Source organism: Homalodisca vitripennis, chromosome 3 (genome assembly GCF_021130785.1).
Source record: "Homalodisca vitripennis isolate AUS2020 chromosome 3, UT_GWSS_2.1, whole genome shotgun sequence".
Taxonomy (NCBI): Eukaryota; Metazoa; Arthropoda; class Insecta; order Hemiptera; family Cicadellidae; genus Homalodisca; species Homalodisca vitripennis.
In genome coordinates this window covers 107,867,259-107,888,152 of record NC_060209.1, presented here as the reverse complement: position 1 = coordinate 107,888,152, position 20,894 = coordinate 107,867,259, and the positions used below count along the sequence as shown (strand labels likewise).

Genomic DNA, 20,894 nt, shown 5'->3' with positions numbered 1-20,894 from the left:
AACAACAATCCTAAACTTTTTAAATTTTGTGTGTTCTATTACAACTTCAACAGGTGTTTACACATTTTATTTAAGACGAACGGTAGCTTAATAGGATACTGAATTAACATTTTTACAGAGATTGACATGTTATAGAGTTAGTTATATTTTTCCAACAAATCTTTTTAACTTTGCTTACTTTGTCCCGACTTTCAATGGGAAAAGGTAGAACTTATAACGGAATTAAATTTATATACAAACGGGTTATGACAAAATTAAACGAGTGAATAAAAACATAACACATTTTAAAAAACAGATAAATATATTTCCTTGGCAATCCTTTGACAAAAATATCTTACTCCTGCATCTTAAACAATTAAACATTTCATTATACAAACAATCAACACAATATTTTTAATGTATTTGCATATAATTGTCTTCGTTATGACAAGTTAATTTCAGGTAAACTATATACACTGATATAAATAGTTTATAGTTGTATCCTAACAGTAAGTTTGATGTCTTATAATCTACTCACTATGTACATGGACAGAATGGAGGAATCCTATTTACACTGTACATTCTAATTATAGTGACAAAAGGTACGTTTGCTGCAGTCAAAATTAAGTATCTCATTTTGATTGGTTTCAAAATATCAATAACAGTTTTTAGATTCCATAAAAACTCAGATTTGAATAGGATTAACGTGATCTAATAATATGTATTTACAATATAGGTTATAGGTAAACACAATAAAGTTAAAATCATAGGTAATTAAAAAAAAACATCATGCAGCTTTTAACAAATTAACGTACAGGTTAAGTAACCTACATTTTGCCACTACTTCCAGTAATCAGTCGTGCGACAATCTCTATACAATATGATACTTGAGCAGTGTAGTAAAGCCAAATTGCGACCTGCCTTGAGCAACATACAATCTATCTCAGTCCTGGTTACTTGTGTAAAGTGATTAATTGTCAATATTATTATCCGTAACATGGTGACTCTAAAACCATGTACATTTCGTTGAAACTTTTTCCATGAACTAAATACAATAATTGTTACATGAGTATGATATATGTTAAAAATATAAAGATGGTCGAAGACATATTTAATTGGCCCTAATCTATTTTTAAAATATTTGAGTGTTGTCTTTTAAGTGAAATGCGTAGCACCGTCCTGTAATTTCTACAGAACAATTTTGTATCTGGTGGCAAAGAAGAGAATTCAAATTTAAAATTTACAAACCATAGAAATATGACATGGTACGTTAATTAATATATGCAGAAAACAATTCAGAGTAGGAAAATGTTCGGACGGATATAACAAAATATGGCATATAAGTATTGCACCAGTTCTTCAGGGTAAGGCAAATAATCCGGAATAAAACCCCACTCGTGGAATATGTTTACAACAGAACATAAGTTGGATGAAATGAGAGTCCTTCTACAGTGTCGGTGACAGCAATCCTTAGAACTTGGACCGAGGTGACGAGGGGGCCGGATGTCACCCCGGTCGGTATTCTCAGATACGGTAACAGCCCGGCTTGACCTGCGAGGCGCAAAAGCTTAGGCAGAAGCACAAGAATAGAGTTGCCACTGCCACACTGAGCAGGTACACTGACCACGAGATCTGGCAAGTACCTGAAAACATACACCACGTTCACACAACGTTGATATCTTACAAAGCTGAGTATTTTAAAGTGTATAGCATTTAGATCACAGTAAGGGCAATGGTTGAAAATGAATATTCATATTTCATCACAATTTAAGCTTATAGTTAGTTCAGAAAAATTATACATACAAATTTCTTATGCGAACAATGAAAAACTAAAACAATTGAATTTTAGCTAAAGGAACGTACTGCTAGTAGGCTGTAAGTAAACATTATCATACTTATAAGTTACAATACATGCCAGTAAAAAGAACAAATTTTAAAATAAAAAAGTAATTAGTTACTAAACAAGTTAGGAATAGGTTAGAATATCAATAAGGCAAAAATTAAAATAAATTAACGATTAACGATAGATATTAGTGGTAACTAAATATTAATATACAAACAAAATATATTTCGCTGCCTAATGAAGGTTTTTGTTTTTTTCTGACATTGTAAAACATATTTACACAGCACTTATATAATTATAAGTACACAAAATTAAATAGATAACTAACAATAGAACGTTCCTCCTCTTCTCTATCTTCAATGTTGGTCATATCTGAACAGTAACCGTTCAATTCATAGTAGTTTAGAGGTGATTCTTTCTGAAATGAGGTGCAACCCTTATCGTTCTGATGAACAATAAAAACAAATCTACGGTAATATTACCAATATACAGAACGAATCTTGTTCCTACATTATTGTTTGAGAGAAAGTTTTGTGATAAGCTGCTTTGTATAAATATATTATTGACACATGGATCACTTATTAGATAGCTGATATTTAGTGATTGCAATTTTAGAAACGGTTAAAACCTCCAAACTACTATTAAAAATAATAGTAACATTAGCATTACTTCCTATCCTTCTATTTAAGCCGAAAGGAATTGTTATTCAATCTTATAAAATACCTAGGAAACGTTTCATACTTTCAGCATAAACATACAAAACAGAATATATATATATATATATATATATATATATATATATATATATATATATATATATATATATATATATTTAATTGGTGAAACAGCTACCGTCAAAAAAATACCGTTTGCTAAAACACCATTGAAAATATTTGTACCTACTCAGTTAAACATGCCTATTAATTTTAATAATGTAAACGGAATTATATATTTATATGTAAAAGAACTAGCTCCGATTACCCTGTAGACGTGTAATGTGTTGCTGCAGCGATCTTTCAAAATCAGAATTGTACCAGACTATAGGGTAAACATCTTGACCATTATTTACCTAGCCTTTAGACATGTGATGTGTTGCCGTAATAGTCTCACCTTCCGATTGTACCAGACTCTGGGGCACAGAGCTACTCTACCACTCAATTTAGCCTATAGACATGTGATGTGTTGCCGTAATAGTCTGACTTCCCGATTGTCCCAGCCTATATTGGGTGCAGAACTACTCTACCACTCAATTTAGCCTATAGACATGTGATGTGTTACCGTAATAGTCTGACCTCCCGATTGTCCCAGACTCTGGGGCACAGAGCTACTCTACCACTCAATTTAGCCTATAGACATGTGATGTGTTGCCGTAATAGTCTGACTTCCCGATTGTCTCAGCCTATATTGGGTACAGAACTACACTACTACTCACCTAGCCTATAGACGTGTGATGTGTTGCCGCAACAGTCTCTCACCTCCCGATTGTCCCAGCCTATTGGGTACAGAGCTACACCACCACTCACCAAAATTGCTGAAAAACATGAAATACTTTAAGGAACAAAATATGATCATATCTTATCATATCGTTTTTATTTTGTAACTTTGAAGAAATCTACTACTAAAATATAAGTCAAAAGTTTTTATGAATGAAATTGTTATGTGCCTACGCCTGTAGGTTATTATCAGATTGCATTTGATTATGCATCAATCCCAGTATATTTAGTACATTATATTGGAAATATAATGTACAATATTGGCATTAGTATACACATAGTGGTGTGCACAATACAAAGTACAATCAATATACTGACGTAATAATATTTAACGAACTGTAGCCAAAATAATTAATCTATCAATAACTTAAATTATCCGAAACACACAAAACATACTCTATTGCAACTATTGTGTAGTAGGAGTTGAACAAAGTTTAATTTGCTCTAAACACTATTCGTATTAGATGAAGTTGTGTTTAAGAAAAGTTATGAACTTTTCTGCATTGGTGATACTATTCAAAGAGAAACAAATCTGTAAAAGCTTCAATATTTTTTTCAACCAATGAACATTTTTTATGTAATACTACAGATACTTTGTTATAAAGGTTATATCACCCTTATTTTAAAAGTACGCCCGTCAACCAGCGTAACGTAATGCCTATTGGGAATTGTTTTATTACTCACTCGCCTCACACCGTAATGACTCTATACCTTTGTCTGTGTAATACGATCCTGCCAGAAGATGTAATAATCCCATGAGAGCATTATAATAAATAAAATACAAAAACTTCTTATTCATTAAATTTTCAAAAACATCTGATTTAATCATACCAGTGAGCTATTTTCATAGCTAAAACTGACGTTAATTCATTCTGGTATCGTCTACTATCTGCTTCAGTAAAATATCTGCTGTGGATTTAGGTTAAGAAATCATTTGCAATGGTTCTTAATTGGTATTACATCCACATTGTTGGTGTTCATAGACCTAGCTTTAAGACATTAAGCAGAAAGCACATTAAAGAAAGCATTTTAAGACATTTTTGAAAATATTTTCAAAAATATTATGGAAAATACACCATTTACCATAGCATAACTCCTAGCCATGATGTATGTAAGTATTCAAGGTGTGTTACAATCAAATCATGAATTAGAAACTGCGTTATCCGAGACGACTGTATGCCAACTTGCACAGTCGTGTGTTACTACAAAAGCAATTTATTGACCACATACCCTTTTTTTGAAATCTAACGTTTGAGGAAATAAGCCTAGCAGCTACTGCTAATGAACTTTAAAGCCAGAAACGTTTTTCTGATTTCATATGTGTAATTTACCGTCTTAAATATTAATATTAATCAAAATATAAGGTAAACTTTAGGTCAGCAAATGTTAAACAAATTATTTCAAATTCAATATTTGTACTTTGAATTTCAAGCTCGAAAGTTCCCTCGGGGCGGTAACCTTTTTAAGTCAGGAGAGTAGATAGGAGACTGTAATTTCCAGTACGTTCCATAAGCTAAAATTCTCATAGGCCTCACACTTGCAATGGACTAGTGCTTCCAGAAATCATAAGGATCATGAACCCGTAATGGATAGAGTGTTAAAATTTTTAAATCGAGTTATTATCGAATTATAAGGGCAAATTAATTTCAAGACAAACTCTGTTTTTTATAAAAATTCTATCGCGGTGTTCTTTACATGGTTTATCGATGTTTGGTAAAGGTTGATATTCTTCTTCTCTGAGATATTATTTTCGGGAAGTTCTTTCAACGTGGATTAATATAATTTTACAACATTCCAATGCTGTAGATTCAATCGAAGATATTGAGGTGGTTATAGTTTGGACTATTTTTTCTTTAGAAACGTTGTCCATCAATATACACTGGTTGGATATCCTAGCATTTAAATATCATTCCTTACCAATACATACGCTAGGAATAATAAATAATAGTAATAGTATAAAAATAAATATTGTAGGTATCAGAAGCCTGGATACCAAGATACGAAAAGATCACCTAAATTATTGAACGCTTGATATTTCACGAATCAAGTAAGATTTTTATACACAGAAAAAATAGTAATTTAAAAAGAAAACAAAATTATATAACACACTATTTTGCCAAATTCATCTCCATATTTTATTTGCAGGTCTAATATTGTAAGCATGTATAAGTAATAAGTACAGTTCTTACAAACCACAGCCATATTGATAATACTCGAAGTATAGTTTATTTATTAAGTGATGTTTAATAATTTTTACATCCGTGATAAGTAACAAACTTCGTATGGCAGCTTAACATTGTTAAATTTTGAGATTACCTATTGTGTTTCAACGGTAAATAGAATTCCCAACAGTTACATGAATGGGGCTTTCACTGGATTAAAGTACTTTCGACAGAGTAATATTGAGTTTTATGCAAATGTTGACAAATATTCAAATATGCAGTTATTAAGTTACTGAAATAGCAACTATATTTATTTTAGCTGTGCAGTTTTATTTTAAACAATGCATTTGTCCGCTTCGTTTAATTCATTAATTGATAATACAACATCAAATAGCTATAATTTATTTGAATTTGGGAACTGTGTAACTGTTGTATTATCATAGATACGTACAGTAATTATTAAGAAAATTTTATGAACTATAGTTTACAACATATATCGGTAACTTCATTACCTAATTCTATACTATTATTTGTAATTAGTGACTAATACCATAGATACAAAACTTATTACTACGCTAAGACATTGCTAAACTTGATATCAAACATGTTCTTCTTTGTGAATTAAAAACATTTAATCAACAATTCTATTAGTGCCACAATCATACAATAATATCTCATTTTACATAAAGAGTATTATAGTCACGTGGTTTTAGTACGTATTTTTAGTGTTAAAATGGATCAGTGTATTTACTATATAGCATTTAAAAACAAATAACTATAATAGTTTAATAGGTAGAAGGAAATATTTAGTTCCACCTTCTTTGTAAATGAGAATATTTTCGCCTCAGGAATATATTATAAAGCTGGTATATTGTTAATCGTATATACGTATAGTAATACAAGATAATTATGCAAAGTACGAGGGCTGTTCAGAAAGTAACCTCCGGTTGGTCACAGTGCGGGTAGTGGAGGGGAGTAGCGCGCCATCTGTGCATTCACGCACTAAGCAGGTCAGTCGGCATCAAGCTGTAGTCGAGTGAACATCGTACCTGCGCTAGTTTAGTTTTTGTGGCAGTTTGAAATGTGTGCTGCAATAGAAAATACCGCCAAATGTGAAGTGCGTGCTGTTATACGGTTTTTTACAGCCAAAGGATACTCTGCAGCAGCTATTCATCGTGAGCTTTGTGCCGTGTACGGACCACAAGTTATGAGTGAAGGAGTTGTCCGTGAATGGGTACGTTTATTTAAAAGTGGACGAGAAAACGTTCATGATGAAGAGAGGAGTGGTAGACCATCCTTGGTGACTGACGAACTCGTTCAGACAGTTGATGCAAAAGTTCGTGAAAATCGACGTTTCACAATGGCGGAGTTGTCTACTGATTTTCCACAGATTTCTAAGACTCTTTTGTACGAGATAGTGACAGCAAGATTGGGTTACCGTAAGTTATGTGCACGATGGGTGCCCAAAATTCTTACCGACCACCACAAAACTCAAAGAATGGCCTCTGCATTAGACTTTCTGTCACGTTATGCGGACGAAGGAGAACCATTGTTAAACAGAATCGTGACCGGTGACGAAACCTGGATTAAGTACGTAAACCCTGAGACAAAAGAACAATCAAAGATGTGGGCACATTCAGATTCGCCTACCAAACCAAAAAAAGCCCGGCAAGATTTTTCTGCCAGAAAACTGATGGCAACGGTGTTTTGGGATGCCAAAGGGGTGTTGTTACTCAAAATCCTATTACTATTACTATTACTATTACTCAAAATCCAGCGTGTGAATTATTTCTGAAAACTTACTGTAAAGGGTTTTCTCAGTGTGGACCTTGTAGTTATATAATAACTCTGCAGCAATTACTTCAAATAATTTGTCAATAAGTATATTTTTACAAACTATTCTCAACAAAAAACAGTCAGATTTTCCAATTCCTGCTAACGACGAAGCTTAACACGAATGCAGAATACAGCCTAGCGGCACTCATTGTTTCTACGAATCCGAATAAAAGTATTATTATGAAGAAATAATACTTAAGTACATTGCCTCGTTCCCGAAATCTTGTTACGAAGCCTCATACCCTACTTAAACTTAGTCATAATAAATTAGATTTAGAAATAATATTTTGCATATAACATCGCAATAAATAAAAATATACGTTGTAAACAAATTAATCAAATCTCAAGAATTAGGTCCTCCTAATGTTTTTTTTTTTCAAAGATGTCAGTCACTTGTAGCGTTGGAAACGTACTAGTATTACATTGGAGATAAAATCGAAATAAGTGGAAATTGACGTTAAAGTTTAGTTCGAACTTTGACCTATTCTGGCATGGGTCGATTTAAATGGGGAACATTAGCCTCGGTGGCCAGAGTGCTGTCTTATGAACGACTTACTACAGAGAGTCGACTTGTTTGCCGATGGGTGAGAGTAAATATGAAGAGTACCTCTCTAAGCCACCCACTATTTGTCTGTTATACACAATGACCTAATAACTTCTTATACTATTCAGCTTTACCCTCATCTGTCTATCCATGTCATAAAACATGGTAAAAAGTCCAATGTACAAGGTGTCTTTTTAAAGGAGCTATCATTGCAATATAAAAATTATCTGACAGAATTTGACAGAAATCGTTAAAGGGATAACCTTTTCATTTTTAGTAACACTTATAAATATGTCCTTTAAACTTTTAAAAAGAACCGCTATTTAAATATGAGGGTCACATTTGGTTTAAATTGTGGAATACCCTGCATTTTATTATTATTTTACAGTTTAAAACATTCATATTGGTACTTATTCAAAAAGGTGTTTTCTCAATGTTAAACTCCATATGGAACCACACCACTGCGAGCTGTAATATCTGAGTTAATAATAAAAATATCAATAGTGTTCCATGATTAAAAAAGTCTTACAGTTATTTTAATAAAATACATAAAGCTGCACATCAGAACCCAAATTTGACTGCCATATTTGAAAATGAGGGAAGTTTATATCAGTTTTAAATAAAATAAGAAAACGTTCCCTATGTAAATCTTGCTGCTACATTTTTAATTTTCAGAGCTTCATTTGTGGTCTACTAAAAATAACACATCCAGAATTCTTTAGGATATTTACGGAATAAATCAGTGCAATAAAGGTACCAGCTAAGTACTTTAGAATTATCCTACTTTTGCACCACATATATTGATAGATATATAATAAAGGCCCTTGGCCAACTTGAGATTGCCACAGTGACAGAGCGATCATAAAATAAAACCTCTTCCTTATGTACTCCAGCACGCCGGCTATTTCAGCGGTTCTATTTTGAGACATCGTTTCTTATTCCAACCAAATTTTTTTTCAATGACTACTATAACTGACCTGCCAGCAGTTGCAGAGCCCCCGCCACCCTGGCTGACGCAGTGTGTACGACGTACGTGATGCAGCATGCTGACACTGCAGTGACGGCTACAAGCAGACTGAGAGCGCTCCCTGTCCCCACCATCACTGTGCTGGCCTGCCACCATGGGCTCGGGATGTCCCAAAACCTGTATGCACATTTTTTCAGCAATGTAAAGCTGTAATATCTTACTATAGCTGTCATTTAGAGTAGAAAATATGTATTGAAATTAATGTTGAAAGAGATACAAGACGTGCAATGTAAGGTAAAAAAATAGTGGCCAAAACGTGTATTGCTGTAATTGCTCTCTTTTGAACTTACATAATTTATTTCAACACAGTAACGTTAATAATTTATCTTACATCAAACTAAAAACTTGAACTTGTCGTAAATATGAGACTTTTTTTGCAGTGCTTGCACATACCAAAATACTATTGACCTTTGTCATTTTTACACGTTGGCCTGATCAAAATATTTCCACCCGACAAACAGTTCAAAGCAAAAATTCGTAGAATTAATCATATAATGTTTCTGCTAAAACGAAATACCAATATCGTCCACAGCAATATCGCTATTGCATAAAAAAAGAAAAAGTTACTTAAACAACCAGTTTTAATATTCGGCATTTATATATAATCTTGTGGTCCAAATAAATATACGAAACGCTATATATTTAACATATGCTATTTTAGGTCCACGAAGTTATATTACACATTCAATTGCTTAATCCTATTATTCATCGCAGATGAAACATGTCCCAATCAAAAGGATTTGTAGTAAAAGTTTAATTTCATGAATTGATTTGCCCATTAGATTTATCTAATAATATGAGGCTATCATATTTTTACGTCATCAAGGCAAGTTGGCAAAGTAAAGATAAGTGCGTGTTATGGCTACCAAACTCTATTAACTAATTTCAAAGTATTTATCGTCGAGTGTTTAATTAAATACTACTGACAGACGTAGTATTAATTATTAATGAGACAAGAATTTAAGAAAATCCGTAGTACATTCATAGAACATCAGTACAATTCTTCCATAATTGTGTTATTGGTCCATATTTCCTTGCTGAAAATACTATTAACAGATTTATTTATATTGGTATACTAGATCGCTATCCTTTGTTAAAAACTGAAAATGATGATGTAATGTTCCAACATGATGGATAACCTCCATACTATGGCATAACTGTTCGTGACTTTCTCACCGAAAAGTTGCCTCAGCTATTATATAGGTCGAGGTAAGTGGAGTGCACCACGCTCACCCAACTTACAACTTTTGATTTTTATTCAAAGTTCTGTGTCAAAGCTCAAGTTGATAATAAAAGCTTTTGAAATATGGAATACTTAAGCAATAAATCGGAGCTGTGATTGAGTCAGTTACCCAAGATAATCCTAATCAAAGAATGGAAGCAAAACAATTACACTTAAACACTTGTAAGGCGATTCGTGATTTTGATGATGAGATTAGGTATATTGTCATAAATAAGAATGTTTTAGTCCTATTTTAATCTCAGTCTTGTCCGGTATATAGTTTTTTAAATAAATTTACTTTAATTATTTATTTAAAAGTATATGGACAAACCATATATTTTAGTGTTTGTTTAATTATTACGATAAAAATGATATGCATTTTAGTAAGTTATAGCTATCCATTGAGATTTGAAAGTTCTGTGACGAGTTTACTATAAAACGCTAGTGTATCTTAAGGTAAAGAAATGGGATGTCATGTTGATTAAGTACACTGGCAGTTAAATTAGCACTTTGACTACTGAGCGCCGCGCCATATCGCGTCACAGCGTCTAATGTTGGCTGACACAACACACACTGCTACGGTACTGTAACCTTTAGAGTGAATGTGTTATATGTCAACATGATCACTCCAAAGTGAACGTGTCGTATACTATGTTTGTTGAGTACGATTATATTGTAATAGTCTAGAAGCCAAGAGCCAGTTTACAAAGTATAATCACGCAACCTACATTTTATTGTTAAATCGATAGTGGTAGAAGATTGGTGGAGTCATAGTTTGGAGGTGGGTAGTAGGGGTTAAAATATGAAACTATAATATTTTTAGTATATTTATTACCTTGAACACTTAAAACAGAACGTTAGACGTATAAATAATAGTTATACCACCTAACAGTCGGGAAACTAAATAAAAGGGCTCAAATTTATAAATAAATGGTATATAACGTTGGTTTAAGGATTATTTACGTGTATTACGGTATTTGTAGCTTTGTACAGCTAAGGCAAGTACTAAATAAAAAGACATTACTGTTAAAATTTTTACCTTTTGGCAACCTCCCATTTCGACCTCCACCAAAACAAGTGTAGCTGTCTATCTATTCCTTCTAAGGTAAAATGTGTCTATAAATTTCAATAAAACCAGGCTGTGTGCTGATAAATTCACATTGGTTCTCGGCTCCTAGCTATAATTACTCATAGCACATATACCAATGTTGGTTGACACAACATACAACTCTACACTAGTAGCAGACGCTTCATGCCAATCTTTAGACTTATCTTCTTTATAATAAATTTCCAAATTCATGTTTGGAAACAAAAAATATTTGGATTTGTCTTTTTTCTATTTTTTGCATCAACAATTATGAAAGATATCAGAAACCTTTCAATGCATTATACTTAAAGGTATAAGGACAAATTAATGGGTGTAACGATTCACAAATAAATAAAAAAAATTAGTAAAGAGCGAATTTCAAAGGTAAATAATGCTAAAGAGAGTCGTTAGAACGTGATTCATCCAATTAGAGTCTAGTTGTATAACTTCAGGCGTATTACTGGAGGATGTTTACTAAAATATCAAAGAACTTATTTCATAACTAACTGTTTTAAATTGTTTCATTACCATTTTAAGAACCAAAGACACCTTACGTTGCACAATATTAAATTTTTTCTAGTCAGTCTCATTCAGTACAAAACCGCAGGAGCGTTAACAGAATTCGTATCAGGTTATATTTAAATAGAGTACCTTTTAATAATACTAATATGGAAATTAAGTACTTTTTTCATTTAATGGAGTAACCTATACTGCTAAGATAATCGACGATTGTTAATTACTTAAATACTAAAGAAAATGGTACCACGATACAAACCATCTAGCTAATATACTACAAGATTAACGCAAATTACCTCTATACCCCACATCTTAGGGGAAATAAATAATAGCTGCTTCCAAACTACGTCCTACACACCCTTATGAAGACTCTCAACACAGTAATACATAATTAGTATAAAGTTTCTCTAGGATCACTCGTATCTGGTTTCTTATGGCTTCATGGAGCTACTGAACCTTTTTAATTCTATACATCTGAAATACGTATTCCAGTTTGGACTATCTGTATCTCCTTCCAACCAAAGCGGCTGCCTACTAGCAACAATTCCCTGGACTCATCTCTTTAATAATAGATTATAGTCTCTAGGATTATTTGACCTTACGGATCTTCCTTGCCTTTTGCAAATGTCTGTACCCTTTTGACTACAGATTAGTCCATAATTTTTTAACATTCCTTTACTGCAAACTTCCTCCTATGTATGTACCTGGTCTTTGAGACCACACTCCTATCTAGTGAAAAACATAATGGTTTTGATCTCTAAAGCAGTTTTATATAAAACGCGCCTTTATCTCTTTGGCTCAGATTTGTAGTAATTTAAAGCTCAAGTTTGTCTGTGATGACATTATGACTCTAATATAGTTTCTCAGTAAATCTTACTATAAGTACAAAAATGATATTTATGAAGTAAAACAATGAAAAGTTCTGATCACATACTTCATCAAGAATTTCAGAACTCCACAGTATTGTTAGCTCATATTGTTTAGGAGCATATGAAATAATTCAACACGGGAACTACACTCTATAGTTAGCTCTTGGCTGGTTTCAAAGAAATAGAGGTGTTCCTAGTTTCGAAAGAAACTTCTTATCCCTTAAAACTTCCATGTGTTGGTAACTCCGTATATATGGAAGCATCCGATATTATAACAAAGGTACTAACGTAAGGTAATATATTTATGTGTTTTTTTCAGACACACACAAGTAAATTATTAATTGTAATAATAGCAGACAGTGTTCAAGATGATAATTTAATTACATATCTTAAAATATTTGGTCATTTATACCTGATATTATATATCTTGTTTAGAACCAAGTAAAATCAATATTTTAACAAACAATGTAAATTTTGTGAAGAGGTGGTGTGTGGGTCCTAGATAAATATCGATTTTCACACTGTATACAAATCATATTCTTTATTTCGCTTTACTTAGTGTATGAGAATGAGTTTGCCACAATACATTAATTTCCACCTGGCTTTTTTAATACCCGATATTTTGATTTAAAAAATTCAATCAATATATTTTTTCAGAATTTTGACTATCTATCTAAACAAATTACTCGGCAAACACCACCCTTGCCATTAAATGTTTGTTTCAACAGCCCAATAGTAGGCAGTACAGGGATATTGGTTGCTATCGGAGGCATTGCCACCAGTGTCAACGTTACAATGAGTATAATATTCTGCAGCAACTCTTTTATAGCCTATATCAAATGGTAAAGTTGTGAATTTCGCTCCTTCAATTTGGGTTGAAGTATTTTATGTTCAAAACCATTATCAAATTGATTTTGTTGTAACTATTTTTTATAATATGGCCGAGCCATTGTATTTCTGTTGATAACGTTTAGAGCTTGACAAGACGCATTTGAGTAGTTTAAAAGTTAACTGAAATATTTACGAATATTTGAAGTATAAATTTGGCCTGTTTAAGGGGAGCACTTCGTAAAAAAATCTCAAAAATTACAAATTTTTTTTTTTTTTTTTTTTATTAAAGTTTGGATTTTCCCGATAACAATGGTGGTATTAAATTTTTTTATGATGACTAGAAGTGTCCGAAATATTTTTTTTTAAATAGGCCTGCAGGCAGTTTCGGGCCTGTAGCAGTCACACTTTGAATGGTGCTGTTATAGTACTACTTCGTTGCAGTCATGTTTCATGATTTGGTTGGCAGTGACAGTTTGTTATGTCAACAACTTACACTAACCAACAAAACATCTGTTTTATAACCATTGCTTATAACCTAGGTAGCATACATGTTTTGGTTACTGACATTTCTGTTTTAGAGAGTGAAAATTACGTAAATGATTATGGTTTTTTTGTGAGTTTAGTGGAGAGTTCCTGAGTATTTTTTTGTTATAAAGTGTAGTGAATTTTATAATGCCACGTTTCAAAGCCTGCTTTTCAAGAAACGCGTTTTCAAAGGAAATCAACATAACCCTCCAACTAGTCCTAGGCCTAGTTTCTCAGGATCAAGTAACAATCGAGGTACCCAATACTCCAAATGTGGATAGGCCAAGACCTCAAAGTGCATCTTCTAAGAAAGGTCAGTCCTTTTTTGAAACAGTACCAATTGAATGAAAATGATGAGTCTGAAAACTGTATAGTTAATTATAGGATTGTTGAATGAGGCTCTTAGTAACGTTTCAGTGTGTAAAAATTGCCATGGCCAACTTGTTTACAAAGTAAAACACATTGTAGGCCTAGCATCAAAAATTATAGTCAGCTGTTCTGATTGTGAAAACACTATTACTGTGACAAACTCTGAATTAGTCAGGCCTAACACTAATCAGAATGAAGCAAAGTCTGATAGGCCTAACACATTTTATGACCTAAATCTTCGTTTGGTTTATGCTATGCGTAACATAGGCAAAGGTAGAGTGGCTGCGGAGAAAATTTGCGCTTTTATGAATCTTACACCTCCGCCTTTGAGATATCATGAACATGATCATTACTTGGGTTCAATTGCTGATTTAGTGTGTAAGAAGTCAATGCAAAGTGCTGTGCAAGAAGCTGTATCGGATAATGATGGTTGCAGAGACCTCGCTATAGCTGCTGATGGCTCACGGCAGAAGCGGGGTCACCTTTCACTAAATGGAGTGGTATCAGTGACATCTTTATCAACCGGTAAGGTCCTAGACATCGAGATTTTATCTAAATATTGCAGATGCACTAATAGACTAAACAACACGCATGGTGATGGCTGTATCGCAAACTTTGAAGGTTCTAGTGGAGCCATGGAAGTTGCTGGAGCAGTCGCAATTTTTCAGCGCTCGCAGGCATTGTATGAGGCTCGTTACCTTGAATACCTTGGTGATGGAGACAGCAAGGCATACTCCAGTGTATGCGAAGCCAAGCCCTATGGTGATACTGCCATAACAAAGATAGAATGCATAGGCCATGTCCAGAAACGGATGGGAATCGAGATTAAAAAATCTAAAAGCTAAGACTAAAACACTCCCTGACGGCTCACGACTTGGCGGCAAGAACAAGCTAACAGATTCTGCCATTATTCAGCTCCAAAAATACTACGGATTGGCAATTAGACGCAACACAAACTCTGTTGAAGACATGAAAAAAGCCATTTGGGCAGAGTTTTCCATGTGATGTCTTCTAATGAAAGGCCTCAACATGGACTATGTCCAGATGATGAAGAAACCTGGTGTAAGTACCGCCAAAGCCGTAAAATCCAATGAAAACTATGATCATGGCAGCCATTTTCACTTGCCTGAAAACCTAATGACATTTATTAAACCTATTTTTTCAAGATCTAGCCAATCCAACTCTACTGGGCAAATGTACTAAGGGAAAAACTCAAAATCCCAATGAGTCCCCTCAACAATGTCATTTGGACCTACATACCTAAAAGAACATTTGTGGAGATTAAAACTTTGAAATTTTGGCATATATGAAGCTGTTACAGCTTTTAATGATGGCTACATTGGCAAATGCAAAGTATTTCAAGAAATAGGAGTGTCACCAGGGCAGCATTTTATTACAGCAATGAAAAAGCTTGACCGGCGGGCGAATTTGGAAGGCAGAGAAAGCTCAAGAAGATATAGAGAAAAAAATTAGACAGAAGAAAAACTTACTAAAAAGAAGTCTGGAGGATGAATATGAGGAGCAGGAAGGAGATCAGCCAGCCTATGCACCTGGAATGTACTGAAAAAGGTAATAAAGCAGTATTTTTTCCGTTTTTTTTGTGTTTTTCCGAAAGTTGCGGTTTTCAATACAAAAGTACATTTTTTCTCAAAAACTACAAATGGTAGGAATATGAAAATTTTTTTTGTATGTTTTGTAAGTCACTGTTTTACATATGTGGAACCCACTAAAAAACATCACATTTTCACTGAGTTCAATATTTATATACATACATATACACATATTTATATAGGTTTTTTGACAAGCGTTAAAACAAAAATATATAACTTTTAGGGTATATGCCAAAAAAAAATTTTTTTTTGGTTCCACGTGTTCCCCTAGAAGCCCTCTTTAAATGAAAAAAAGAATTATGAAGATACCTCAAGTAGTTCTTGAGATAAGTGTACCTATGTTAACATTACGAAGATAGGGCGAAGTGCTCCCCTTAAAGAATTTAATGGTAGGAAATCGAGTGCCAGCTATGTTTGTTTCGTATGAGTCTAGATGAGAAATTTTCGAAAAGGGCAAAAATACAAAACAACAATTTTTATGATTGTTTATTTTTCTTAGTTTGATAAACTTAATACTAACCGCCTGACATATAAATGATATCGATGTGGGATTACAAGACGGAATCTACATTCACTGATTTTTGTCAAAGTCCATGTCTGCCTAAATTGATTTTATTTTACTTGTCCAATGATTAATTTTAATTGTATCAATCTATTAAAAGTGTGATATTGGCGTATCATTGCCTTTGTTGTAACCTCATGTTGGTATATAAAGCATTCAGTGTTATCATATTAGCTTTATTGATAAGTAAAAAAGAACTTATCTATAAAGTTGACTTGTAAATATATCTATACCGTATTAATATTTTTATAAAGAACTTCCATGTAAACAACGTGTGAATATTTGTCTTATTTGTAATAAATAAACACAAAAAGTTAATTTTCAATACATTTATAGGTAGTTACAGCCTGACACATTAACAATCTCACCTCGGAATCTAAATCCGATATTTGATATTTCATAATCGAAATTATGTGTTATAATAACACAGTAACTGTATGGAATTGCTTGTGAGAAATAGTCTTCAATACAGAACATCACAGAGCTTTACAGAAGGAGCAGGCAATGGGAACCTGTTATTTTTGTTATAAATTGGTAAATTGGTATTGTCTTTCTGGGGCGTAAAATGACTTGACGAAGTATCAATCTGGAGTTGACCTACAAAGCAAACAGGTGTGATTTTACTTAATATTACGGCAATAGGGGTGTGAGTTTCTTTGGTATTCTTACCACATATATACTTAAAGAAATTATTCGTAAGGTCAGAAAGTATTATTTAATAACAATATGTCTACAATTTATGGGTCATATAAAACCTGCATATAATAAAAGCAACGATTGCCGTCCCCTACATTTGATGTGCCAAATAAGACGCAGTAAATATTCGCTGGACCAGTGGGTGTAGTAAATATTGATTTCATGCAAACCCGCGTCCTCTGGTATTTATTGAAGTTGTGCCAACTGGCCTCGAGAGTTATGAACCAACCCTCCCTCCCACAATATTACACCCCTCTGGCGCCACGACATTTATTGGTTCTCCGGATTCATGCTTTATTCAAGCCATCTTTATTCAATTAAATATGAACCGATGAACTTATACCAGAACTAAAACACGGTAAATTAGTATTTTACATTGTGATATCCTAGATGTTTCCAGTTTAATTTTGTACAATTGTTTTGTAAAAGTAATTATTTCGAAAAATATAATGTTCATTAAGTGTTATTTTTACAATAAATAAAAGAGATCGCTGAGCCGCTAAATAATAAAATAAATTTTAAATAGTTATTAATATCACAGAATTCACTCCAACACAGAGTTATATATTTCAAATATTAAACTTAAGAATTTTAAAAGTCCAAAAATAAAGGTCAATTAATTTCTAGCTATATAGTTATATAAAATGTTTCTGTCTGTGTGGTAGTGTGACTCAATCACATGATACTATTGGACTGATTATATTGACATTTTACACATACATTCGAAGGGTCTTAACATATTAGGCATGTACCGTAAATTAGTTAATTAAATTTCATACAATGTAAATTTCGCAACCTAATCAGCCAGTATAATATAATATTATTTTACATCCAATGTTCCGGAAGTAAATTATTGGGCGGAGTAACTACCTAATTGGCACGGCGTATGAATTTTTTCTTCTAACCCTTTGTAGCAGCCCAACTACGTAACCGATCAGACCTCGCGCGCTTTGTCCATGGCTACCACTTCCCCAACTTCTACTCCTCTTCTAGAAATAAACCGTTCTTAGACTACAGCTTCAATGTCTCGTGCCAAGACGCCGACACCCGGGTTGTGAGTCTACCTATTGCGAAGGGAAGTGAAATATTATTGTTTTTGTAAAGTAAAACGTCGTACGCATAATTCAATAGAACATTGGATATTTTAGGCCCATCTAGAAGATATACTTTTTAGTTATTATATTCTAATTGGCAGCAATGTGGCATTACATAACTTTTCCTTTACCATCTAAAAGTGGTGCTTTTAAGTTTTCGTAATTAAACTGAACTTTTAAGTAAACTTTGTATTTCTAGTATTTATTACTACGACCTCAGAAGTCACCACCCCCATGTGTTATCGTCATACGGTACACATAATAATATTGCGCAACTCTGCTATTGATGTGCCTACTCTGCCATCAACTGGGTGAAACTGAGTGAAAACGCCGCAATGCCTGCCATTAAAATAGAATATTTGTCTAAAGATGAGTTGGTATTTGAACTGATATCTAGAGGTATTAAATTAAATAGTGACATTACAGTAAATGAACTCAGAAAGTCCTTAAGACAGTGTTTGAGAAACAATATTTTACCTACTCCTAGTAGCCTATTAAAAATAGACCACAATCAGGAAGTAAAACTTCTCAGTGAAAAAGTGATATTATTAGAACATGGGTGCAGTGAATTGAACAGTGCTAGTTCACCCTTAGAAATCACCAAATTCCAAGAAAAAGTGTAAACATTTTAATAAACCGTTTTATTTTTAGACAACCAGCTAGAACTAAGTTGTGTACATAGTGAAACTTTATCAGCTTTAAAGTGTAGGCTAGTAAATGTTGAACAACAGTTAGCTAAACACTTGCTACCTACAGTGAACCTAGAACAGCTTAAAGTGCTAGAAGCCAATTTAAATGAATCATTAGAACAAGATGAGGCTATGGAACAGGCAGTGAAAGAACAAATAGGCCCTATTTCTGTACAACCACCAACAATATCACAGCCTACTGCCAGTACCCCCACTTTGGCCTATAATGCCTATTTTATAATGCAAACAATGATTGTATTAGTCAACCTATGTCTGGTTTAAATATGTTTAATAAGTTAAACAACCCTGTAGAATGTTATTTTACAAAATCTTACAGTAACAAATGGCTTAGTAGTAACCTGAGCTAATAAACTTTTTGAAAACTTTGTTAAAACTAAAATGTGAAACTAGCCTATCAGAAAAATGAAATTTTAGCATTGTTACCATGTTATGCAAAAGGTCCACTTTTAGCCAAAATAATACAGTGTAAGTCTGTCATGCCAAATGTCAACTATCTACACAGGGAATTAATTAGTGCTTTTATCCCTGTAGGCCTAATTGAAAGACTGAGACTAGATTTAGTTTATAGGCCACAAAGGATTGATGAGCCACTGTATGAATACATCTATGACATCAAAGAGCTCAGTCAAGTTTTATTGTGTAACATAAGTGAACAGGACTTGGTGACTTGTATAAAAAGAGGTATTAAGCTTACAGATAGAAATAAGTTAATTTTTGAAAACAATCCCATTTGTTTTACAGATTTGGAAAATGTGTGTATAGCTAGTAACAATATAACCTTTAATGATAACTAAAGGGACAATTTAAGTAAGACATATGTTAACAACATGTATCCACCACATGTTGAACTTAGAAAAAAGTAGGCCTACTGTCAAAAACCCAAAGTTATGTTTCAATTGTAATAGGCCTGGTTCACTTAGCAAAAAATTGTTTTTAGGAATCCAAAAAACTAGTTGACAGGGGAGTGGTATTACACACAACACCTAAAAATATCCCTCCCCGGTTTCATAAGTTTAAGAATAATAAATTTTATAAATAGTAATACTGTAAGAAAAGAAAAACACTATTTTATGAGAGTCTATGGTAAGGTAATTAAAAATTGGAGTAAATTTAAACTATAGAAAACCTAATTTAAGAGTAAATGTTAGACAGTGTAAACAATATGCCTTTAATTGAAGCTATAGTGGTAAAAAATGTAAAAACAAACTGCTTATTAGATACTGGTGCTACAAGGGATATAATTAGTAAAGAATTTTATGATAGCCTATTGTTGAATAAAAATGTTTCTAAATTAATGAAGTCAGATGATAAAATGTTTGCTGCAAATAACACTGAAATAAAATGTTTTGGTTACTGTTATGCTAAGATAAAAATTTCTAAATTTTGTTGGAAAGTAAAGTTTATTGTATTGGATAATTTAAACTGGGACATTGTATTGGAAACCCATTTATATCTAATAGCAAATTAATTTTTAGATCTTGATGGAGATTCATGTTATTTTAAATTCAATTGTAATGAGAAAATAACTATTGTCGAGACAACAGCCTTTTGAACATGAAGTAAACAGCATTGATGTAAAAATAGGGTGCACTAGAGCTGAGGCTGAGATACAAAACCTTATAGGGGATTTTCCAAATGTTTTTAATCAAAATTAGGAGAGGCTCTAGATTTGGAAGTGAGATTAGTTCTAAATGACCCCACACCTGTAAATATTAGGCCTTATTTTATGAGCCCTCCTACTGTAAATAAGATGAAAGCAATAATACAGGATTGGTTGGACCCAAGGAATAATTGAACCCAGTACTTCAGCCTACTCCAGTCCAGCCTTTTTAACCAAAAAGGACAGACTTGTAGTCAATTATACCGAATTAAATAAAAAGTTACAGAAAATTGATTTCCCCATTGGTGATTTAAATAAT

General features: G+C 33.1%; 1 protein-coding gene across 3 annotated transcripts in view; it reads right to left on the bottom strand.

Moving 5' to 3' along the window:
* Positions 1-282: 282 nt before the first annotated feature.
* Positions 283-20,894, bottom strand: part of LOC124357283 (LHFPL tetraspan subfamily member 6 protein-like) — a 69,521-nt gene continuing 48,909 nt past the window's right edge. For all 3 annotated transcript variants that reach the window (XM_046808929.1, XM_046808930.1, XM_046808928.1), the window contains exons 4-6: positions 8,835-9,001; positions 3,255-3,353; positions 283-1,622 (exon numbers count right to left, since the gene is read on the bottom strand). In XM_046808929.1, the coding sequence (XP_046664885.1) occupies positions 1,504-1,622; positions 3,255-3,353; positions 8,835-9,001 (385 nt within the window). In that variant the 3' untranslated portion in view covers positions 283-1,503. The remainder of the gene's footprint in view (positions 1,623-3,254; positions 3,354-8,834; positions 9,002-20,894) is intronic.